A 24011-nucleotide genomic window follows, 5' to 3' on the forward strand; every position below is an offset into this window, starting at 1 on the left:
AACAATGCTATGGCTCAGGCGTCAAACCAACAATAAATAGGAAAAGCAAAAAGAACTGCAAGAAAAATGACTCAGCAACAGAAAATCATCAATTTATAAAAAAAAATTTTTTTTTTTATCTCCTAAAGTATGTCCTGAAAGGAAAGGCAGCCACAGACAGCTTTAATTTGCCAGATCACTGTAGGTCTCAGTGACCTTGACAGTCATCTTCACATGGATGGAGTGCTCTTGTTCTATTTTGGAGGTACTACTGCGTTTCACACACAGAAGCTTTGCCCTAAGATCACAGAGTTGGATTGAGACCTTACAGGCCATCCCTGCCACCTCCTGGGAATGCAGGCTCCTCGCTCACAATGTACCTAAAATACTGCATGCCCTGTCCCAGGCATCCCAGGGAACAGAAGATGGGGAAGAGACTTTCAGAATTCAGCCTTATTATTTTGCCAAGGACATCTTCTTTCAGTTCAAAATCATTTTTTAGTTATCTCCTTATGGGACAAAATGAATAATCCAAATCTCATTGGAATTTCTCCCTTTAAAAATAATTGTCAACTATTTAGCAGGCTTCTCCTTTGATCATTACAGAACCACAGAGCTTCGGGGTAGTAAGAGCCCAGACAAGTCATCTAGAACGACAGCACATTTGATGCCTATATCCCCTGTGATAAGCACCCTTGCTAAGTAGCCAGGTACTTTGTATATAAATCCTTCCGCCAACATCATCTCACTACTAATTTTCCATTCAGGGCAGCTTTCTCAGTGAGAAAGTGTGTTCATTTTAAGCCACATATGCATTCTAGTAATTTCCACCCACTGATCCTGGGTCAAGCCTTTGGGGCCACAGAGATAGGTCTAATGATTCTTCTACAGAACAGTCCTTGTGAAAGCTGAAGAGTATTTGCTGTGTAGTATTTCTCACCATCTCTGACCACTGAATGCACCCCAGTTTGCAAAGAAGTCTCTAATTTTGGAATCCAGAAGAGGTTTTGGTTTCTTATCAAAGAAGATGCTTTTAGAATCATGTCCTTCCTAGCATTCAATTTCTGTCTTCACTCTGCTGCTTGTTCCAACCAACGTAACTATTCCTTCATTCATCCCTCTAATCTAGCCATCCATCCATCTACCTACCCACCCATCTATCCATTCACCTGAACACCCATCCATCCATCCATCCGGTACTTACTGAGAACTTACCACGTGCAAGGCACTAGTCCAGGGACCAGGGTTAGAGTAGAGAACAAGATAAACAAGGTGTCTGTCCTTGTATAGCTTACATCTCACAATTATCAAGTAAATAAACAAAGAAAGAGAATAAAGTACAAGATATCAGGTAAGGTGGACAGGGAAAGCCTTTTTGAAGACTGACATTAAACTGAAACCTGAAGGAAAAGAAGGAGCCGGCCAAGTGAAGATTTAGAGGAAGAACATTCCAGGAACAGAGCGACAGGGGCAGAGACTGAACAAGAGTGAATGTAGGTCAGCTGGGAGAGAAAGAACAGTAGGAGATGGAGTCTGAGAGGTATGGAAGCATCAGAATGTGTGTGTGTGTGTGTGTGTGTGTGTGTGTGTGTGTGTGTGTGTGTGTGTGTGTGTGTGTGTGTGTTTAAACCACCACTCAGAATGGAGTCATTTGTAAATTCGGCTTTACCTGCTTGTAGCAATAGCAAATCAAATTCGTTGTTCCCTGTCTCTCTGTGGCCCACAAATATGTTGCTTTTCTCCAGAATTTCAATTAGAAAGGTCTTGCATTATATCAGTGGAGTGCTATAGGGGACTCAGTGACCAGACCGGCAGATATTAATTTCAACTGAGTTGCAGGATTCCTGAGCAGTCAAGGAAGGACAGGGTACTTAATCCAAAGCCAACTCACATTAACTCAAGAACAGACTTTGTGTGTTCTAACCCATTACACCTCCTCCGCTAGTTTTTAAAAGCTTTATTTATGAAGCCCATATTGAAAATTAAATGTTTATTACCATTTTTTGAAGGTGAGGTATAGAACTTGGCAAAGTATTGATTAATAACTTGTGGACGGCTGGTGTAAGGAAATCAGTTTGAACCCTGCTGTAAACAACGCATCAGCAGAGGGTTTGAGCTATTTGCAGCTTCAGAGCTCGCCAATTTGTAATTAGTTGCAGATTTTCAGTTACTTCTCGGCAAACAAAATTGTTTTATTTGCATCGTTTACTTGGCATTTAATTTAAAAAGAATCCAATTGATTATTCTTAAAGACAATGAATTTGGAGGGCTGGGATAAAATAAATAGATAAATGTTTGAGTAGCCCTACATCTGTATTTTTGTTTTGAGAGATATCAGGGTACAGAACTTGGCCTAAATTCAATCCGCTCGATCACACAATCCCAAAATGCATCCTGTGCAATTTGTCAAAAAGAAGATTTTTGGCAACTGCGTATAAAACTCTTGAGGTTTGTAATGAAGAACATAATCTGAAGAGGAAAATAAAAAGCAAAGTTGCATTTTCTGCTAATTGAACCTGGTAAACCATTGTGAGTAACTGTGAATTCAATAGAAGACGAAAATCATTTAAAATGTTAGTCCGTGTTACTTTCATCAGACTGGTTTCTCTCCCTCTGGCTCCTTACAGGCCCATAGTTTTTTCTTTGGAGAAGGAAAAGCCATGGGATTAGAAAGGAGGAATTCATTCTGACTCGCCGATCAGGGAAGGTGAGAAGGTTAAACGCAAGAGAGGGAGAAGGAGGGATGGATTCCTGCAGTGGGAAGCAGGGGTGGGATGGTGGGAAGGAAGACATTTTAGGGAGGGAACGGGACACAGAAAGGCACAGCAGAGGGAGTGTGAGCCCTGGTCAGAGACCCACAGGCAGTCTAATGCGGTCGGATAGACGTGGTGTAGCAGGTAGGGATGGGACTGAGGGCAGTTGGAGGGGAGAACAGATTGCAGACAGCCTGGGCCAGCAGGGGAAGGAGCTTGAACCCAGTTCGGAAGGTGGGGAGGAACCAGTCAAGAGTTGAGCTGGGCAGTGGCAGGGTCAGGAGGGTCTGTGCTTGAGAAAGACCAGCTGGGGAATGAATGGTCTCTGAGAAGGGGCAGGAGCTGTAAGAGCATTAAATGAGAAGGGACCTGAGGTATTTCAGATGTGCAATCGACGGACCCTAAAGAACACTCCTAAAGACTACAGGAGTGAGCGAAGACATGGGTCTATGCTGATCCTCAGGCTTCCTTAGAGGGTAACGCCATTATCCAAGGCAGAGAACATGTGAAGAATAACTGTGATGGGGTAAGAATGATAAACACACACAAACCCCCAGAAAATGCCACAGTAAAACGCTATGGCAAACCTCAAAAACATTATTCTAAATGAAAGAAGCCAGTCATAAAAGATCACATATGGTAGGATTCTCTATATATGAAATACCCAGAGCAGGTAAATCCACAGAGACAGAGGACAGGGGGATGGGGAGTAACTACTTAATGGGTACAGGGACTTCTTTCTGAGCGATGAAAATGTTTGGAACTAGATAGAGGTGATGGTTGCAGAGCACTGTGAATATGCTGAATGACACTGAATGATGCTCTTGAAAATGGTTAATTTTATGTTCTGTGAATTCTACTTCATTTGAAAAAAAGATAAAAGGAAAACCAAACAAAACAAAAACAGAACCCCCCAAACACTATGGCAATCCACGGAACCTTATATTCCTGAGTTGCACATGCCCAGAACCTCCTCTTAAACCCAAAGAATATAAACACAGAGAGGGAGGGCATGCTAGTGCCCCCTCATCGAGGGAAATCGTCTCTTGGGCTCCCAGCAGATACCCTCCTTCCTACCTGTTATTATGTGCATTTTCCTCGGGGGGCCTGGGCTGCTGGCCTTGGGAATGTTTCATCTGCAAGAATCCTATTCCACGAAGGTGTATCCTCTACTTGGACCATCCGCCTTTACTATGTCAAACTCTGGCTGACCTGGTAATGTGAGTAGTCAATCTGTCATGTGGGGGACATTTTTGGGAGAGGGGGAAGGAGCAAAGCACACAGAGAGAGGAGCCTGTAGGTCAGGAAACAGTAAGGAAAACTTTCTGGCATTCATATTGGTCATCAGAAGCCCTGGGGGAATAAAGGGCTCCCTGAGGCTCAGAGCATCATTAGGAAGATTAATTAACATTTGTAAAGGCCACACACAATGTGAAAGGCCCAGTAATGGATCTCCAAAAGCTGGAGTCCTTGTTTTCCAGAAGGGTCATGAAACAAGGAGTGGAAAATATTCCCTAGAAGACAGAGCTGGATGACCTCGGCCCTGAGGAACACTGCAAAGAAACGACTGGGCTTGTCTGGGATTCTCTTCATTCTCGAGTCGTATCTGATCTGACAGATGTGGTGAGCAATTAAACCCTTGTCCATTCATAGTCTGAATGCTTGCACTGCGCAGAGAATGGGGCAGGAATAATGAGAGGCACAGCCCCTCTGGGACTATTCAGGAGGGCTCAAATTTGCATGGTCACATGAACCCGAAGGAAGTGGATTATGCTGGCCGGGCCAGGAAGTGGAGACCGCCAGAGCTTTCTGATTTGCATAAATCATAGGGCTGGAAGGCAGAGGGGCTTAAGGGCTCTCAAAGAAAGCCAGGTGTAGCTGCCTTTCCCCAAATTCAGTACATTTTTGTAGCTAGATGCCTACTGACAAAGGCTGTATAGGAAATTGAACTTGTGATGTCATTTGTTCCAAAGTTTTGTGAATATGTACCAGCAAGTTTCCCCAAAACATGATTTTTACAAGCAAAACTGCTACACAGCCTTTTAATGAATGGGTTCTTTTAATCACCTTGAAAAAAAGGTGATGTGGTAAGGGGTAATGCATTTTATTATGATTACCGCTGTCAAACAATTTCTAATTGTGTGACAAGGTGCTTAAGAATTGTTTATGAAAAAACAATTAATGCCTCTCAAAAAGGATTACATTCTTTTTAAGTTTCAAATGAAGGCCACCAATTAATTAATCCATTTACATAAAAATGTCTTGGATCAGCTACCTGCAAAGATAAAGGATGAAACCTATCCTCTAATTGGAAAAAGAAAAACTGCTATAAATATGTGGTAATAAACATAGAGAAGTACTGTACAAAAAGTAAACAGAAGTCATTAATTAAAAACTGAAATGTCAAAAATTTCATTTTATTCTAAGCAATACTAAAAATATTGGTGATGTCAGATACTTTATTGAATAACCTCTCTATAAATAGGGCTTTCCAGTTACACCGTTTTACTCAACTTTCTTATGGGAAGTAATGCAAAAATTACATAATGGTTTTAGATTGGATGTAAATCTCCCTTCAGTTTTTTCCTCCCATATAGCTGACTTCACGTTATCTCCCAGATTCACAGACATCAGTCAACAGAGCTTGATTAAGGCATTCAAACCTTTGCTCCCGTTGGTTCCGAGTCCTACACTTGATACAAACAGTCATTACAGACCCAGAATGGAACAAAGAAGGCAGATATTTACCAGTGAAAAACTGAAGTTGCTTAATCACTTTAATATATATAATCAAATGGAAATTATATATCACCCGGACTAATTATATATAATTTCTTGGCATTTGGTATAAATTATTCTGACTATATCAAGGAAAAAAATTAAAAAGATTCTTTTTTTTATAGCAGAATTTTCACTGTAATATACATCTCACGTGAAATCCCATCTTTCTAGTATCTCTTCTTAAGTCTTTGATGACTTAAGTTCATTTTCTCTAGTGTTTTCCAAGCTGAGGCTGAGCTGCCATTCTGCAGTTGGAATTGGTCTTTTCATGGTCACTTGCTGGATTTACTGACATAGTGGTTGAGTATAATGTTGAGAAGAAAAGTGGAAAAGAAAAGAGAGAGAAAAGAGGAGAGAATAAAAAGTGAGGAGATGAAGAAAAAGAGAGGGAAGAGAGAACGCGGAGGAAAGGGAGAGGGATGTTTAAGAAAATCCTAAAGGTGCAAGTTGCTGTCAATAGGAAGCAGAAATGCTCAGTCTCAGAGACTGATAAGAAATGAACTGCCAATGTCAACAGGTCACCTGTCACAGGGGCTCCACGTGTTGGTGGACTGGCAGGAAGTGACACCCAGGCATGCCTGCTCTGCACCAACCCTCACTCCAAATGATTTAAAAAGTACCTCTTACAGTCACTCTTCGGACTGACAGGTTCAAGCCGCAAGGTGACTATCTGCTGGCAGGGCCCAATCTCTGCTATACAAAGGTATGTGAGGGCAGGAATTATCAATAAACTCCGAGAGAAGCATTCTCATAAGTAGAAATAAAAAACTTAAGCTCTAGCAAAGTCTTGAAGGATGCAGAGAAACGAGGGTCACAGAATGGAGGAAACCTATGGTTTACCGGCGGCTATAATCTCTCTTCCTTACCAAGCCCATTTCCACCTTCAAAATAACCCAGCTAGTTCATGCGATCTTCTAAGGAGCTCAGTGCCATAGGTACAAATGGCTAGCGTTATTTTCATGCCGTGTTGCCAAGAAATAGGTCAATGAGACCTGGGTCCAGAGGAATTAAATAACTCATACCAGGCGACGCTGCTGGGGAGAGATGTCCTGGTGCTGGGGTTCCTGGATTTGAGGTCAGGATGCCCAGCCTTGACCCTTGAACTTTCTGGGGAGTTTTGGGTTTGCTACCCACAAAGAAGGTTGACGGAACTCTCCAGAATCACAGCCAGGCATGACCCTTGGCAGTACCATCGCAGCCCCAAGAAGGTACAAGTCCCCTTTCCAAGTCTTTGTAGAGAGTATTTTACAGGTTACACCAAAGGTGTCCAGCCCACGATTAGCCGATTTTCAAATGGAGTGTGGACCTGTGTCTTAATTACTGCACGTCCCACCAATGACAACATACCACACCATAGGGGGTGCTGTTCCTCCACTGTTTGTGACTTGTTAGAGGGTATTTTTGTATCGATCCCTTGGACGTGTGCAGCAATCTGTGCTGTTTTTCCTGTTACTTCCGTTGTGTATTTTGGATTTTGTTTGTTTTGTTTTGGGCCGCACTGCGCAGTTTGCTGGATCTCAGTTCTAGGACTAGGGATCGAACCTGGGCTCCTGGCAGTGGAAGTGCAGAGTCCTAACCACTGGACCACCAAGGAGTTCCCCTGTTGTGTATTTTGAATACGCTCAATGTCATGGAGGGAAAGTCTTCCTAAGATCCTATACAGTGATAGAACCTCTTCAGTTGTAAAACCGAGACAGTTCCAATCTTTGGGGATTAAAGATAAGCACTTTGCTTGGTATAAAAAAAAAGTCCCACAATCAGTGGTAATTATCACAATTATTATCGCAGAAAAAGAAGTGTAAGTCGTTGTTTAAGGCTACAAGAACAGCTTTATTTTCGTATATTTCTTCCCAGAGGTTTAAACTGTTCAGGTCTGTTTGCAGTCTTTTTGGTCTGTGCTGATAGCAACACGTTATTTAAAGAGTGTTAGGAAAGTTGATCCAAGAGAAACATACGCTTTGAGTCACTGACCTCTTTAAATGACACCTTTTTCATTAATTATTACCTTTCAGTGATAGTGCTGTGGCCAGTTTCTAGCCTCTCTGATGGCTTATGTGAGTTTGAGGACAAAAAGTGGTCTGGAACCTTTCTAGCCAAGGAGCAAAAAAACCTCTCTTTTTAAACTTTTAAGACAAAAGCAAAAACAAACAAATAAACAGACCCCTAAAGGCCAGCATGACTGTTAAAGCTGAGAAGTTAGACCTGGTTCCTAGACTAGCTTGGCCACTTATGAGACACACAATCTGAGTAAGTTGTTTCCTTACTTATAAAATGGAATAATAAAAACACTTATCTCTTAGGGCTATTGCAAAGGTTTTTAAAAATCCACTAACATAAAGGGCTTAGCCCATGCCTGGTACATAGAAGTGCTCTACAAATGGTTACCATAATCATGCTACTATCAGTAACCATAAAACTCCCATATGGGAGTCAGGGCATTGGTGTAGGGAATGTTTATTGGTAGATATTGATGGAGAACACTAGGGGTAACCAAAGCCCCTTTTACCCCCAATTCTCCCTCTCTTTATGTGTACATGGTATGATTCTATTTCTTCTCTTCCACTTCAGGAAATTCATTTGTACTTGAAAATAGTCATTAAGCTGAGCCCTTTGTGATATATGTGTTTAAAAAATGTGGTGGTGACACCTAGGGTTATCAGTTTTTTTATTTGTGGAGACAAAGGTCATATCAGACTTCAGCACTTGTGTATTTTCTGGGCCCACATACTATGGACAAGCTCCTTTATCCCCTTTATCCCCTTAGTGCCCACGCATGGTAAGTAGAACAAATTTTTTCTTTTGTCTTTCTCTTCATGATATAGGGCAAACAGCCTGTGTTATTCTGAGAGGACGTTAAAAAGCAAAATTATTTCCAGAAATTTCTAGTTTACTTAACAGTTGTGGATAAACACAAACCAGGTGTCACTCTCCCACACGGACCCTTACACCATCTACTGCTGATTTCATCAACGGTGTGAGGCATTATCAATTTTTCTTCTTCTCTTGCTATTGGAAGATAATATTTCTGATTCTATTCAATTTTAAAAAGTTGAAGAAAGAAAGAAAGGAAGAAAGGAAGGAAGGAAGGAAGGGAAGGAAGGAAGGGAAGGAAGGAAGGAAGATGGTCTGTCTTAAGCAGGGACTGGCTTCAGATCCTGAGAAGTTGTCCTGTGGTAAAATCCCTTTCTCTGGTAAGCGAGACAGCTGGTGACTTGGAGCCACTATGTCCCCTCGGCAGCTCGTTCACGTCAGACGTGCTACACAGTGTCAGGGCAGCTGCAAGGCATGCTGGGAGTGTGGCGTGGGCTCTTCTGGGGCCAGGCTTGTGGGGTAAGGTTGGGGTGGGGGAGGGCAGAGTCCTAATAAGGTTGGTTGGTCCTCAGGCAGCCTGGAGTCCTGAGAACTAAACGTGACCTTTCACAAGCCCACTTTTTAAAGAAAAGATGTGAGATTCCTTCAAAGAGAGGATTTTACTGTTCCTGGATCCTCAGGGAAGGTAGAAAGAGATGACAGGAAGGGAAAAACTGGGCACAGAGTACACTACTGTATCTTATTTTCTTTCATTTACAAAATCTTATTCTGAAGATTAAATAATTTTCTTCCCACTGTTAGTATTATTATACCTGTGACTGCTCTACTGCAGGGTGGTTTTTCCGCCCTGAAACTGGACCACATTTGTTACTATGACTTGTTAATTCATGTGGTCTGTACACTGAAATACAAACCATCCGAAAGCTCATGACTTCCACAGTGAGGAACAGCTATTTAATGTTACTCTACTTATTCCATGTTCTAGGAGACATTCAGTGAAGAATGACTGCTTATAATTTATTTCCTATCATATTTTCTTCATGTATGCAGCTTCAACTCCCCGGGGAACACCAGGATTCTTTTTCTGCAGGGTATCATTGGGGAAAGAAAGTGGCTTCTCTCTTAAGAGAGCAGTTTTGTTCTGCTCTGTCTTCTTGCAGCAGAGATTTACTGAGTGCCTACTGTGTGCCTTGTTCTAGGTCAGCGTGATAGAGGCAGATGATGGAGGAAGACGGGCTCAAACAACACAAGAGCACACAGAGCAAAAGCATTTTGGGTTCCACTGCTGTTGCTTCTCAGACTATCTTAGACGAAGGAACAATTCTTGCTTCGGTGTTTCATTTCCAAACTTTCGAGGACTAATGGGGAGTCCTGTTCACATGACCAGACACATGCTGTGCACTTAACAGCGTGCACAATGGTTTACGTGCTGTTCGATGAGGCCAGTCCACTGACCACGTGCTTGGATGCTGTGGTAATGGCAAATGGCTAAAATGTTTTCAAATGCCTACTCTAGATTTCTCTACTTAACGACATCATAGGATAACGGCAAACAGTTCATGGACTGGCACCAGCAGTAGCTCTAGACCAAGGAAGGAATAATGTTCAGTGAAGCAATTTAAAGCCGGCACCCTGATTCCCGTTTTGTGTTTTTCTGCCCAGACCCCTGCTCCAACTGCAAATCCTGCAGCCTCCACCAAGCCAGTGCAAAGCAGGAGCTAGTCTGTGAAAACGAATTCGACTCCAAGATAGTCTGAAGTCCTTGAAGACCATGAGATTGTCTATAACATTTTGGGTGTATATGCATTTTTCTAGAGAGAAGTTCCCTAGTTTTCATTGCATGTTCAAACGGCTATGTGGCCTAAAAAACGGTTCAGGTAAACTAATTTCTCAACATTTTTTCATTAGCCAGCAACTCTAGTTAAAAGTTTTAACATGCAACCACCCATGATTCCCAGGAAGACACACACACCTGGGGGACTGTTGGTTTTCATGAAGCCTCCCCGGATCTGGTGACTGGGCTGGCCATTTCCATGGTGTTTCAAAGCACTGCTGTTCTGGGTTAAGAAAGTGACTAGATTTGTCTACCAAAGGCTTGGATAGCAACAGGAGGTTAACTCTCTTCACGAAATTAAAAAAAAAAATAGTCTGTGAAAAAAAGAATACAACTACTCTTCAGCAGTAGGGAAGTGTTCCCCACGTTGGCGTCTTCGAATCTCAAAGATGAGTGAGGGCGTCTGATTAGAAGGGAAGGATGGATAGATTGAGAGAAGAGGTAGGGTCTGGTTGGAGGAGAGGTGAGCACCGGCTGTTAATAAGTGTGTGTGGAGCAGGGAGTATCCAGGTGGAACCAGATGCCCCTTAAAGAACGGGAATAACGAGATATCCAGGAAGATGAGGTCACCATTCCAACACAAACGTAACGATTTTAAGAAGGAATCTACTCCCAGTGCCCAGACTGTGGTCTTTACATACATGGAAAGGAACCAGGACTCCCTGTAGAAACAGCTGATTCCAGATTTAGGCCAGAAGCCTGGGGTACCTTATCCTGCCAGAAAAGACTAGGGGAATTAAGTTAAAAGGTGACCAGAGGCAACTAGAAGGGTCTCCCATTGATGAAAGATGGGCTATTTGAGCATCAAAAAGAGTAATGATTACAGTGGACTGATGCATATGAAATGGATAAAAACCTAAGTGTTTATAATGATACTCAACAACAAACAAACCTCACTGGTCACTTTTGGAGGTTGCTGGGGGCAATATTCTAAAAATTGATAAATAAATGGAAAGAGGCTTTTATGCTGCTTTTCCTGTATGAACTGTATTTCAGAGTAACCCAGTAATTGATAATAAGTTCTTCTATATAGAATAATAACTAATAAATGCAGAAAGAATGGTAGAATCGAGAATCTCCATTTTGTAACCTCTAATGGATGTAGACAGTGATTAAGTTACTAAAACTATTAGGCTAACAGGTAGATAGACAACTTCATAATGGTTGAATCAGGCTGACCACGTCTGAACCCAATGATCAATCTTGACATCAATAAAAGGTGTTATGCCTCCCGATGTGATAAAATTGAACCTGAATTTCGTTAAGTCTTCAGAGCTAACCACTAATTTACAGGAAGTATGGAGGGGAGAGGAACATATCAAACAGCACAATGAAGATGCAATAGGTCAAATACATAATGTGGACATTTTTAAAGGACAATGATCTGGTTTCTTCAACAAATAAATACCATAAAAACAGGAGAAAGGTCTGTAATAGATTAAAAGAGGCTTAAGGTTGGGTCAGTCAAATGCAACAGGGGCATCTTGTTTGGATCCTGATTCAAAGTACCCAGTTGTGTGTGGACGTTTGTAAAACAATTAGGGAGAACTGAACCTGGACAGGGCATGTAATCATTATTAAATTTGTTAGGTGTGATAAGGGTATTGCAGTTAGGTTTTTGAAAAGTTATGCTGTGTGTACTAGAGCTACATACTAAAATATGTACAGTTAAAATCAGATATCTGGAATTTGCTTTAAAATAGTATAGGAAAACAAAAGAAAAAGGGAAGGGAAAGAAAACCAGAATGGCTAAATTTGCTAACTGTGAAAGCTGGGTGTTGGGATATGGGGGTTCACTGCACTATATTTTTCTCTGTGTGTTGTATAAATTTCTGTAAGAAAGGTTTTTGTTTTATTTATTTATTTATTTAAAGAGAGAATCTCACAGAAAATAAAGCAAGTTCAGACAGGCGAGCTGATGAAAAACACAACATTTATCTATCGAGTCTTTGAATTCATACCCATACTTGACCAAGCCCTGGCGTCTGAGGAAGCCAAGCACAGCTCACACAAGGGAGTTCAATCTTCCTGACCTCTGCAGTACTGGGTAACTAGATGCCTGGGAACTCATGGGGAGTGAGCAATTGTGCTGAGTCCACAATCCCCAAGAGAGGTTGGGGCAGTTGTCTGATTGGTGGGAGGGGATGGAGTCTTCCAGGATCTACTCTGGGAGAGGCAAGGAAGAGAACTCCAGTCTAGCATCCTCTCTGACCTCATTCCCAGAGCAAATCCGAAACTAGTACCAGCAGAACCGTGCCGTCTGGAATTCTATAATGCACCACTGGCAACATGCCACGGCAGAACTGTAGACGACTGGCATACTTAAGGCCACACACATCTTTCCTCCAGCTTTCTATCCTCTTACATGTTATTAATGCATTTAAAGAACTATAATGAATTTGGATTTGGAAGGGGTTTAGTCAAAGGTAATGACACCATACTTGATACAAAAATGACCTGTTGAGACCCGTAATATCTCCATGCCAGCTTTTTTCAATTAAATGACCACAACTAGCAAACAACTATTAACATGGGGACTTTGTGGGCTACAAAGACATGCAGTGTCTGCAATGGTGAGCCACAAAACGCTTATAGGAGAAAAGGGGAAAAAAACCCCAGATTCTCACGTAAGTTTTTGAGACAAAGATGTTATTCAGCCTTACAATCCTTTGAGCTCCTCCTAGGAATGTTCCACCAACTTCCACAATTGCAGCTGGAGGCTGTCTTGATGGAAACTGTGTGTTAGAGAACCTGTAATATCCATGAAATGTCCACACTTGTACTAAACCCCAGAGAGTAAGGGACTCTTGCTACTGTATCCGTAGTGACTAGAGCCACTTCAAATTATTTCAACTGAAAATTAAATAGAAACTATGCCTATCCTGCACTTTAATTTTTCTCTGAGGCTGTCCCACACACCCTAATTGTATTCACCTTTTTTGCACGATTAGCCACGGACGCTGGTGTTTGGAGCCATTGCTTCCTATTGAATAGCAACCATGCTTTCTGAACTGCAGGTCCCATGGTTTAGCAGGGTGGGCGGTTAACTGAGATTACCCTGAGGATTTGGGAGGTCAGCCTGCCATACTTAGTGCATGCCTTTCCCAGTTATCCAACAGAAACCCAGCATCACCCTTCAGTCCAGGCCCCTGCTTGGCAGAGCTCTGGCCCGTTCTTTAGAGCTGGATCGAACTGCAGGAGGTTACCTGGTTTAAGCCTCAGCTCCCAAAAAAACTTGCTACAAAACATTCCACTTCATTGGAAAGTTCTGAATCTGAGGCAGTACGCTGCTGCTAAAGTGGCTGAAAAGCCTTTAGTTTTCAAGTAAGGTCGGGTCCGGTTTGCAGCCTTGTGTAGAACAGACTGTTTTCTCAATAGGTGCTTAGCTCCTATGCCAGGAGCACTACTGCTACAGCGTCCACTACTAACAACAGCAAAACAACACGATGATGATGACGATGATTGTAATATCATAGTATGTCAAGTTTTTATTTCCTTTCCGGTGTTTACCTTAGCTTTTATCATATAAGTAGCATTATTATCTCCATCAACAAATTAAGAACCTGAGGCACAGAGAGATTAAAATAAGTTGCCCAAAGTCACAGAACTAGTAAGTGGACAAAGCCAGCCTGTCTGGCTCTAGAGCAGCAGCGTGAATCACCGTGAGATGCTGCCTCTAACCATACTTATGAGCTTTGGCTCTAAATTGATTACCTGAATTCCAAAGAGCAGCCAAAATTACAAAGCAAATGTCCAGAGTTTGCCTGAGTTTATGCTTACACTCGAGTAGTTCATCTTAACCCTGGTTTCATAGGAGAATCATCTGGAGAGCTGTTAAAAAATACTGACGCTGGGAACCCACCCTGAGAGATCTGGATTCATTTGGTCTGGGCTGGGGCCTGGTCATCAGTGTTTTTAAAAAGCTCCTCAGGTGATCCTCATGTGCCACCAGAGCTGAGAACCACTGGGTGAGACTGACAAACATGTTTCTGAAGGGCTTTGTGAAAATAAAAAATAAAATTGACACTGCTGCACACTTTCTCTCCCTCTTCGATAATCACAAAGGACAATGACATATTAAAGGCTCGTATTTAAACTTATCTGAATATGGAAGCTTTGCTGTGCTGACTGTATATACACATACACGGGAACTGCTGTTCTAACCATTTGGAAACTAGTAATTCAAGTTGATAAATTTGGCTGCTCTCTTTTAAACAGAAGACCCTGTACCTTCAACTGTGCAGGATAAGAGTTTCTCAAAGTTTCTTTCTTCAGTAAGGATACAGAGGACCTCTTAAACCAGCTTATTCTCTTAACTAAGAACAAAGACCCACAATCTCACAGTTGGAAGGGACCGTAAGTGCCTTCTCATTTCTCTTGACAACAGTCACACACACACACACACACACACACACACACACACACACACACACACACACACACACAATGCAGAAACCCCTTTTAGAGCATCCTCCCAGATGGTCATCCAGCCCTAGCTTGAACAGTTCAATGACAAGAGACCTCACTCCTTCACAAGACAACACACTGCATTGTTGAGCAGATCAAGTCTTCTTTATACGGCCTCAAAATTGCCTCCCTATAACTTCTACTTGTTCATAGCTCTGTTGTTGCCTGGAATAATGGCGTAAAGTCTTCTCTTCTTTCAAATGAGTGTCCTTCAGCACATCATTAAGGCGGAGCATGGTACACTGGAGGGAACACAGGGCTACACAGGAGCCAAGAGACTTGGATCTGAGATATAGCTCTGCCTGAGCCATTATGAGTGCAGCAACTAAAGCCCTTCAGGCCTTGGTGTCATCATGAATATGACAAACCCATCACAACAGAAAAAGTGGTCTTGCATAATTGTAAATATCAAATCAAAAGCGTGAGCCAAGTGCTTTGCAACTGAAAAGGACTCCAGAAATATGTTATTATATTAGTAGATCCTTTCAGGTACTGTATTTTTATTCTCGAACAATCCTTCTGTCACTTGAAACTTACATCCTATTTCCAAAGTTAGGTATATTAGTGCTGCTGAATAACTATATTAATGATGGGAAATGATGCTCCATGATGCCACCTATCGGTTACTTGCGTCAGTGATTTAGTGACGAGAAACAAAAGGCTCTCAAGATGGCATGGGTAACAATGTGTTGATGCTGTCTTTTTGTAAAGACCAGAGGAAACAAAACCATGAACATGGAATCAGAAGGTTTGGGTTAGAGCCTGCCATTTACTATGTAGCTGCCATTCACTATGTAGCTGCCATTCAACAAGCTATAGCTAACCTGCTTCCCTACACACAATAGGACAGAAAAATAATATCAATCTTACATGTGTTACTATGAGGATAAAACAAAATAGTATGTGTTAAATACCCAAAAATAAATATTGTGGATTCTAACTGCAGAGCAGTTCACCATTTTTTTTTTAAATCAGTAAGAACCCATTTGAAGAGTGCATTATTTTCTCTCTAAATTAAATAGAGATGTTCAGTTATCTGGATTCCACCTGCATAGTTCTATATCTATCATTAATTCTCTGCGACCCACATATTTCACCTCTTAGGCTCTCAGTTTCCTAATCTGTAAAATGAGTTAACTGGACAAACTGATCTTTAAGCCATTTTCTAGGTATGACTCTGGGACCACCAATATCTGATATATTGCTAATCAAATTGAAAAAAGTTTCAGAAGTAAACTGATTCCTGAGAGCAATTCAATTCTTCTATAACCCAGAAATACTACCATTGTAAAAACAATGTCTTCAATCTGTAAATTTGTTTTGAAAATTACTCCCTTTAGGAAGATATATTTATTTCCAACTTAGTTCTGCTAGCCACATTCCTAAGGTGAGGTAACAGAATTTTTAAAAACTCAATAAAAACAGACATTTCTCCAAAGAAGAAATACAAATGGCCAATAAGCACATAAAAAGAGGCTCAACGTCTTAGCCATTTGGAAAATGCAAATCAAAATCACAATGAGATAGTTCCTCACACCCACTGGGATGCTTGTAATCAAAAAGACAGACAATAACAAGTGTTGGGGAAGATGTGAAGAAATTGGAACCCCTTATACATTGCTGGTGGGAATATAAAACAGTCCAATCACTTTAGAAAACAGTTTGGCACTTTTTTTTTTTTTAATTTATTTTATTTTTGGTTGCGTTGGGTCTTTGCTGCTGCACATGGGCTTTCTCTAGTTGCGGCGAGCGGGGCTTCTCTTGTTGTGGAGCACAGGCTCTAGGTGTGCCGGCTTCAGTAGTTGTGGCTCGTGGGTTCTAGAGCTCAGGCTCAGTAGTTGTGGCACATGGGCTTAGTTGCTCCGCGGCATGTGGGATCTTCCCGGACCAGGGCTCGAACCCGTGTCCCTTGCATTGGCAGGCGGATTCTTAACCAGTGTGCCACCAGGGAAGCCCCATTTGGCACTTTTTCAAAAGTTAAACTTACATATGACCCAGCAATTCTACTCCTAAGTATACAGCCAGGAGAAATGAAAACATATGTCCACACAAAAACTTTCAGGTGAATGTTTACAGCAGCATTAGTCATAGTAGCCAAAAAATAGAAACAACCTAAATGTCCACCAATTAATAAATGGATAAATAAAATTTGTATATCCATACAATGGAATATTAGTAGGCAACAAAAACATATGAAGTACTGACACATGCTACAACATAGATGAAACGTGAAAACCTTATGCTAAGTGAAGGAAGCCCAAAACAAAAGACCACATATTATATGATTTCATTTATATGAAATGTCCAGCATAGGCAAATCCACAGAGACAGAGAAGTTGTTTAGTGGTTGTCACGGGCTAGCGGGACATGGGAAGTGACTGCTAATGGGTACCAGATTTCTTTTTGGGGTGGTGAAAATGTTCTAAAATTGATTTGGTGATGGTTGCGCAACTCAGTGAATATACTAAAAGCCATTGAACTGTGCACTTTAAATGGGTGAATTGTATAATATGTAAGCTGTATCCCAACAAAGCTGTTAAAAACTCAGTAGAAGCACATAATCATTAAATTATAAGGATCAAGGATCAACTCAATTTAAATCAAAGTGCAAAAAACACATGTGTTTGTATAATAGTATTCTACGTGGATAACTGCTGTATATAGTCAACTGCTTTAAACCCATTTTTGCATTTGGATCATTTTTCAAGGCGGAGCTGAAATTTAAGGAAGTAAATTGAATAAACAAGGCTACAGCAGCACACAAAATCTACTTCTTTTATTTTATGCTACCCAGGATTGACTCAGCGGTGTAAAATGCCGTTTTAAAAAAAGAATGATGAAATTTGAATGAGAAAATGTATTTCATCGTGGAAGATAAAAGTCTTTCCTTCTCTACAGTGAATACAGGTAATTTCAGAAGCAGCAGCTCCTAATTATTCACTGCTGAAAAGCTAAAAAAAGGTTCGTATTGAAAACAGTGACCTCCAGTTTGCTCTGTGAATGAAGGCAGACACAAATTCTCATTTTCCTAGAATCCTGGTTGATAACTGAGATGGGAAAAGCATGCATTTCTTCATTACAGTGCAGTCGACTGTTCATTTAAATAACAATAACCTGCATAAAAGTCACAAAAGCATTATCTAGCAATTCCACTGTGTTGAAATGCATTATTAGTACTAACAATGCCAAATAGAGTAAATAAATGACTGTCTTCTTATTTTCAGCATTATTCCTGATTACTTAGCTTTATGAAAGGTTAGCATTATTATTACTGGTGCATTCAACACCTTGGTCAATATTGTTTGCTTGGATAACTCTTGAACTGGAAGGGATTTTAAAATAGAGCTATATTCTTTTCTAGGTTATCCAAGGGTGAAAAAACCCCTCCAATCCAGTGCTCATGTATCATGTATGTTTAACAGAAAATATTTAAAGAACTCAACTTCTGTTCACTATATATGCGTAAAATCTAAAAGCCCTCATTAAGATAGCACACTTGCAATAGTACTTATTTAAAAATGTAAAATTTACATCAATAGTTTAACTTTACATCAGAAGGTTTCCTACCAAGAACATGCTAATGCTTCAGTTTTTAAAGTTCCTTAAGCCAAAGTCTGGGCCCTTTTTTTTAAACTTTTTTCTTTTTTTACTCACGGAGATATCCTGTACTCCACAAAACGCTACTGACCAACCCTGTTATAAGAGCACCATCAATCTATCCAGTGAACGGCAAATAAAAAGACAGATTTGAAATCATTCACTCCTGAAGCTCAAGTTTGCTGTGGTTAGATAAAAAGGGGCCTCTCAGGGAAAGATATGAGCAATATTTGGATTTAACAGTGCCTGATTAAAAAGAATGAAATGATACCATTTGCAGCAACATGGATGGACCTGGAGATTATCATACTAAGTGAAGTAAGTCAGAAAGAGAAAGACAAATACCATATGATATCACTTATAAGTGGAATCTAGAATATGACACATATGAACTATTTACAAAACAGAAACACACACACAGACGCAGAGAACAGACTTGTGGTTGCCAAATGGGGGGTGGTGGTGGGGGAGAGATGGAGTGGGAGGTTGGGATCAGCAGATGCAAACTATCATATACAGGATGGATAAACAACAAGGTCCTACTGTAGAGCACAGGGAACTATATTCTGTACCCTATAATAAACCGTAATGGAAAAGAATATGAAAAAAAAAGCATAACTGAGTCACTCTGCTGTACACCAGAAACTAACACAACATTTGTAAATCAACCATGCTTCAATAAAAAATAAATTAAAAAAACAAAACGAGTGCCTGATTGAGGTAGAGCTTCCTTGAAGATGGGGCAACAGGGTATATATGCTTATAAAGTGTTATCATCATAAGGGGAACACCACACACTAGAGTGATTGACTCTCTTCAGACAATGGAGGTGTTTTGGTTCTTGTGTGTGCACTGAAGCCTTGGATTCTGGTGTGGAAAGGGAACTAGAAAGCTTTCGGGCAACAGCAAAATGAGTGAATTAATATTTAGGTAATTTAAAGGATTACGTGAGCAGAGGAAAATGTTCTTGGAGGGTGTGTGGCACATTATATTTTCCTAAATTGGAGACAAAATATTCCCATCCCACTGATTTTCCACAACCGTGCCACCCCTGCCTCAAGGGGCGGAGCCTATGTCCCTTCCCATCGAAACCTGATGGGCCCTTGTGACCGTCTTGAGGAAGAAAATGCAGCAGAGGTGACACTGTGTGACTTCCTAGGCTGGCTTTAAGAAAGGCCATGCGGCTTCTGCCAGTCTTGCTCTTGGGACTCATCTTTGGGGGGTCTAAGCTGGTAAGCCCGAGGCTCCATGCCGTAAGGAAGCCCAGACTAGCTCATGTAGACAGACTACATGGAAAGGCCTCGAGATTAATAAAGCGGTAACGGGAGAAAGTCCCAGCCAGTCTCTAGCTACTCCTGAATCCTCTTTCTTCCCAACTGTTCCGGTTCCAGGCTTGATCTGAAGATGACCTCATGAGAGATTCCGAGCCGGAACACCCAGCCAAGCCGCTCTCCATTCCTGACCCACAGAAATTGTGAGAGATGACAATTGTTGTTCTAAGCCGTTACCTTTTGGGGTTATTCGTTACACAGCAACAGACAACTGGAAGAGGAGGGAAGGAGACCCAAAAGGAGAGTCATATCGTAGATAACACCGAGGGCATATGTCATTTGGAGCCAAGGCTTTCAAACCATGAGCTGCAGACACGCAAATAAAAGTAACGGAGAGGGCTTCCCTGGTGGCGCAGTGGCTGGGAGTCCGTCTGCCAGTGCAGGGGACACGGGTTCGAGCCTTGGTCCAGGAGGATCCCGCGTGCCACGGAACAACTAGGCCCGTGCGCCACAACTACTGAGCCTGCGTTCTGCAGCCCGTGTGCTGCAGCTGCTGGGGCCCGCACGCCTACAGCCCATGCCCCGCAACGAGAAGCCACTGTGGTGAGAGGTCTGAGTACCGCAGCGGGTACCCAGCACAGCCAAGAATGAATTAAAAAAAAAAAAAAAAAAAGTAATGGAGAAAGACTCCTTCTAAATCACCAGGTAAAACCCCAACTCACTCATGATTCAGAGCTTATAACTTCTCAGCAGTGGGTCAATGGCCCCTCTTCCTGGAATCTCTGGATCTTCCACGCGGGGGAGCGTAGGGCAGCAAGGGGTAGGACGGAACGTGCTCTGAAGCTGCATTTACATGGCAGGGGCAGTCCACTTACTCGGGCAGTGGTGGCAAGGGGCTCATGAGATGGGTAGGGAAGCTACAGCCCCTCTAAGGGACCCACTGATTCCCACCTCACCTTTTTAACTATTCAGTAAAACCGAACAGTTTGTCGCTTCCGAGTACAACGTATCATTTTCATGCCTCCATTTCCCAGTTTTTTCTTCTTTGGTTAACTTGCACTTACTCTGCAGAACTCAAGCTGGGCATCACCAAGCCCAGGAAGGCCGACAGGGCTAAGAACTCCTTGTGTACCTCTACTGTTATATTTACATTTATAATAAAATTCCTGTTTAGGTATGCTTTCTTACTACACTGTGTACACTGAGAGATGGATATAAATTATTTATATTTGTATCTTTAGGGCCTAAGGTCTGCCTCGTCACAATAGCTGGTGCTCAATAAATGTTTGTGGAAATGAACATGTAAAAACAAGTTGGCTTCAAAGGACGAAGCTGATGACAGTGTCTCCATGCATTTCAAACATCCCATGCTCTTCCTTGATCTCAACTAGAAATCTCTCTCTGTCCTGTGAACTCCCAGGAAAACACTGCATCAGAATTTCTTTCATGTCACCTTGGACCCTCACTCTCCCTACCTCCCACCTGGGGTCCATCTCTTTACCCTGGACCACATTACGTGGATTCCTGTAAGATCCCCCTTCCAGATGGTCCACTCCACGGGGGCAGGTTTCTGGGCCAATCCCCATCCCCAGTGCTGAGAGCAGCACTTCCTATGCTAGAGGTGGGTTTGGTAAAGCAGTGTGCCTTCCCTGTCTCAGTACACTTACAAAGTCATTACTGACTCTGAAACCTCTTCCCTGGGGTTAGCAACTCTGCCTCTGACAAGTCTGCAAATGCACTCGTCTTACATATGTTCAACAGGCGACATCAAGATGGGCTCAAATGATGTGGCAGGACAACCTGCCCAAGTCCTCAGAAGCTTGAAGTAGGTCATCCTCAGGAGCAGTAGCTTTTCATCTACCCAGCAGGTATGTGTCATCAAATAAATACCATAAAATGTCTTTCAGCCAGGAACAAATATCTGGCGGGGAAACAGAAGTACACAGGCTCACTGACTACAGGTCTAGAGGTCTAGATGGAGAGCGTGAGATATTTTTTCTTAACATACGGAAACCAATATTTTAACTAACAAGAGGGTTTCAACCCCACTATTTATTGTCCCCCTGTCCAATCACCTGCCCCATCTACTAGTTCCAATTTTATAACTTCATTTACACAGGTTTTAACAAAGAGTATCCCTGAAACCCGGCACCACAGAAACGCATTTTCCATGAGACGCTGTGATTTAAAAATAATCATAATGATAGGTAGGCTAATTTGGTTTACTTGAGATTATCTTTCAACCCCTCCCCGCCTTCTAGCATTTAAATTAGTCATTAGTGTATCTTCCTTCTTTTTGCTGGGAGAGTTTCAGGAGATATTAAAATTCAGTAATTTGTGATGGTTCATTTTTGTAAGATTAGGGAGAACTTAACAGTATGGTACAATTTGTTCTTGAACATCCTTGAGCCTACCCCATCATTACATGCCAAATTACCAGGTATCATTGAACCTGAATAGAAGAAAAACACACATCTGTGGTTTAACCCAACTTCAAAGTCATGGTTACACTTTAAAAGAGGAAATATTTGAACTCAAATGTGGATATGTTTTGGATTTAATTTTATGTACATTACTTATAATTCCCAAAGCCAAAGATAATTCTAAGAGAACCATGAACACAGTACACGTCACGTGAGATTGAAAAAGTTGGCTCATAATTATTTCAAGATGAATTGTGTAGATCAATACAATTTTTTACTCACACGAAGGATGTCCACTAATATTTTCTGATCTCATAGTGTTTGCCAGACACTCAGATATCATTTTCCTGACTTTATTGCACCTGAGCACCACCTGAGCTAGTATTTACTTAACTGTTTTCTGTACGTCAAGTTGAAATTGGCCTTCTAAAGAAAGAAAAATTCACCTCCTCTCAAGGAATAATAACAGTAAAACCATGAGTTTGATAGCTACTTAAATTTGTTCTTTTGGACAAAAACTGGGTTAAAGTAAAAGCTGCCCTGCTCAGAAGAGGCATGACAAGTGGCTGATCCCTCCACCCGGTAAATATTTATTCAGCACCTACTACGTGCCAGGCCCTCTTGCAGACGCTAGGGTTCTAGCAACAAGCAAAGCAAAGTTCCTGCTCTCACGGAGCTTCCTTTCTATAGACGTAGATGCTGATAAACCAAGAAGTATACAAAGCAATTCCAGGGAGTGACAAGTGTTATGAAGAAAAATGAAGCAGGGGAAAGGCACAGAGTGACGAGAGGGGATCTGGGCAGAGATCCAAGACAGCATGGAAAACAGTGGGCTGTCCTAAGCAGTGGTAAAAGTCCAGAGTTCATGATATTGCCTGTCTCCGTTTCTACTCTTATAAAACTCGGTTATGTCCCAAGATTAAGTCTTAGTGTAATTTACCTTCCTCAGACTGCTTTCCCCGGAGATTCTCTTTCATGGGCTGCTTCCACTGGGGATTGCATTTTTGGGACAGACCGGCCCGGGTGGGGTTACAGTGAGGAGAATTAGGCCATCAGAGGTGACAAAGGTGCTGGGGTGGGGTGGGCAGGAAAGAACGGAAGAAAAGAGCTGGGCACCACCAAACATGGAGAGCATCAAAGACCTCTTCTGCCATTTTGCCCCTTGCCTTATGGTAGCAACCTCTTGGGAAATTATTTCATATGCCAACCTTGGCATATAGACATGAGTTGTTCAGGACTACTGTAGCATTTTTTTCCCCATTTAAGCTGAAAGAAGCTGGTAAATATGCTTAGCTATTTCCTTAAAAATCTGACTCTTGCTTTATCACTGAAAACATCATCGATACTCTAAACGAAACATATTAATAGAAGCATAGTCTGATTTGTAAATAGACGTTTCACTTTGTCCACACATAGTTACTTAGGTTCCTTGGAGGCTGACTGCAGGATGAGAACCCAGCTGGTGTCAGGTTTCAGACAAGGAGAGCTGAGTTCTTTTTTTTTTTTTTTTTTTTTTGGCGGTACGCGGGCCTCGCACTGTTGTGGCCTCTCCCGTTGCGGAGCACAGGCTCTGGACACGCAGGCTCAGTGGCCATGGCTTACGGGCCCAGCCGCTCCGTGGCATGTGGGATCTTCCCAGACCGGGGCATAAACCCGTGTCCCCTGCATCGGCAGGCGGACTCTCAACCACTGCGCCACCAGGGAAGCCCAAGAGCTGAGTTCTTAAGGCTGATGGACGTGACTGGCTGCAATCCTGGCTGAGACTTGATAGTTGTGTGACTTTGAGCAAGTGACTGAACTTTGCTAAGCCTCAGTTTCCTCATCTGTAAAAGAAAATAATAATGCCTCCCTTACAGGTTTGCTCTGAGGGTTAAATGAAATGAAATGAGATAATGATTATACAGCACTTAGCATTTCAGTGCTCTTAAAATAAATGGCAATTAAGATGACAACAGCAATCATGACAATAACGATGATTAAGAAATCATATGCGGGACTTCCCTGGTGGTGCAGTGGTTAAGAATCCACCTGCCAATGCAGGGGACGCGGGTTCGATCCCTGGTCGGGGAAGATCCCACATGCTGCAGACCAACTA

At 41.9% G+C, this 24011-nt stretch overlaps 1 protein-coding gene across 16 annotated transcripts in view; it reads right to left on the reverse strand.

Moving 5' to 3' along the window:
- VTI1A (vesicle transport through interaction with t-SNAREs 1A) overlaps positions 1–24011 on the reverse strand; it is a 368837-nt gene that overhangs the window by 98257 nt on the left and 246569 nt on the right. Inside the window, exon 9 of one of the 16 annotated variants that reach the window (XM_019940016.3) lies at positions 3816–3944. The exons of 14 other annotated variants lie outside the window; for them this stretch is intronic. In XM_019940016.3, the coding sequence (XP_019795575.1) occupies positions 3929–3944 (16 nt within the window). In that variant the 3' untranslated portion in view covers positions 3816–3928. One more of the 16 variants, XM_073793972.1, reaches the window with a different exon arrangement.

Source organism: Tursiops truncatus, chromosome 16 (genome assembly GCF_011762595.2).
Source record: "Tursiops truncatus isolate mTurTru1 chromosome 16, mTurTru1.mat.Y, whole genome shotgun sequence".
NCBI lineage: Eukaryota > Metazoa > Chordata > Mammalia > Artiodactyla > Delphinidae > Tursiops > Tursiops truncatus.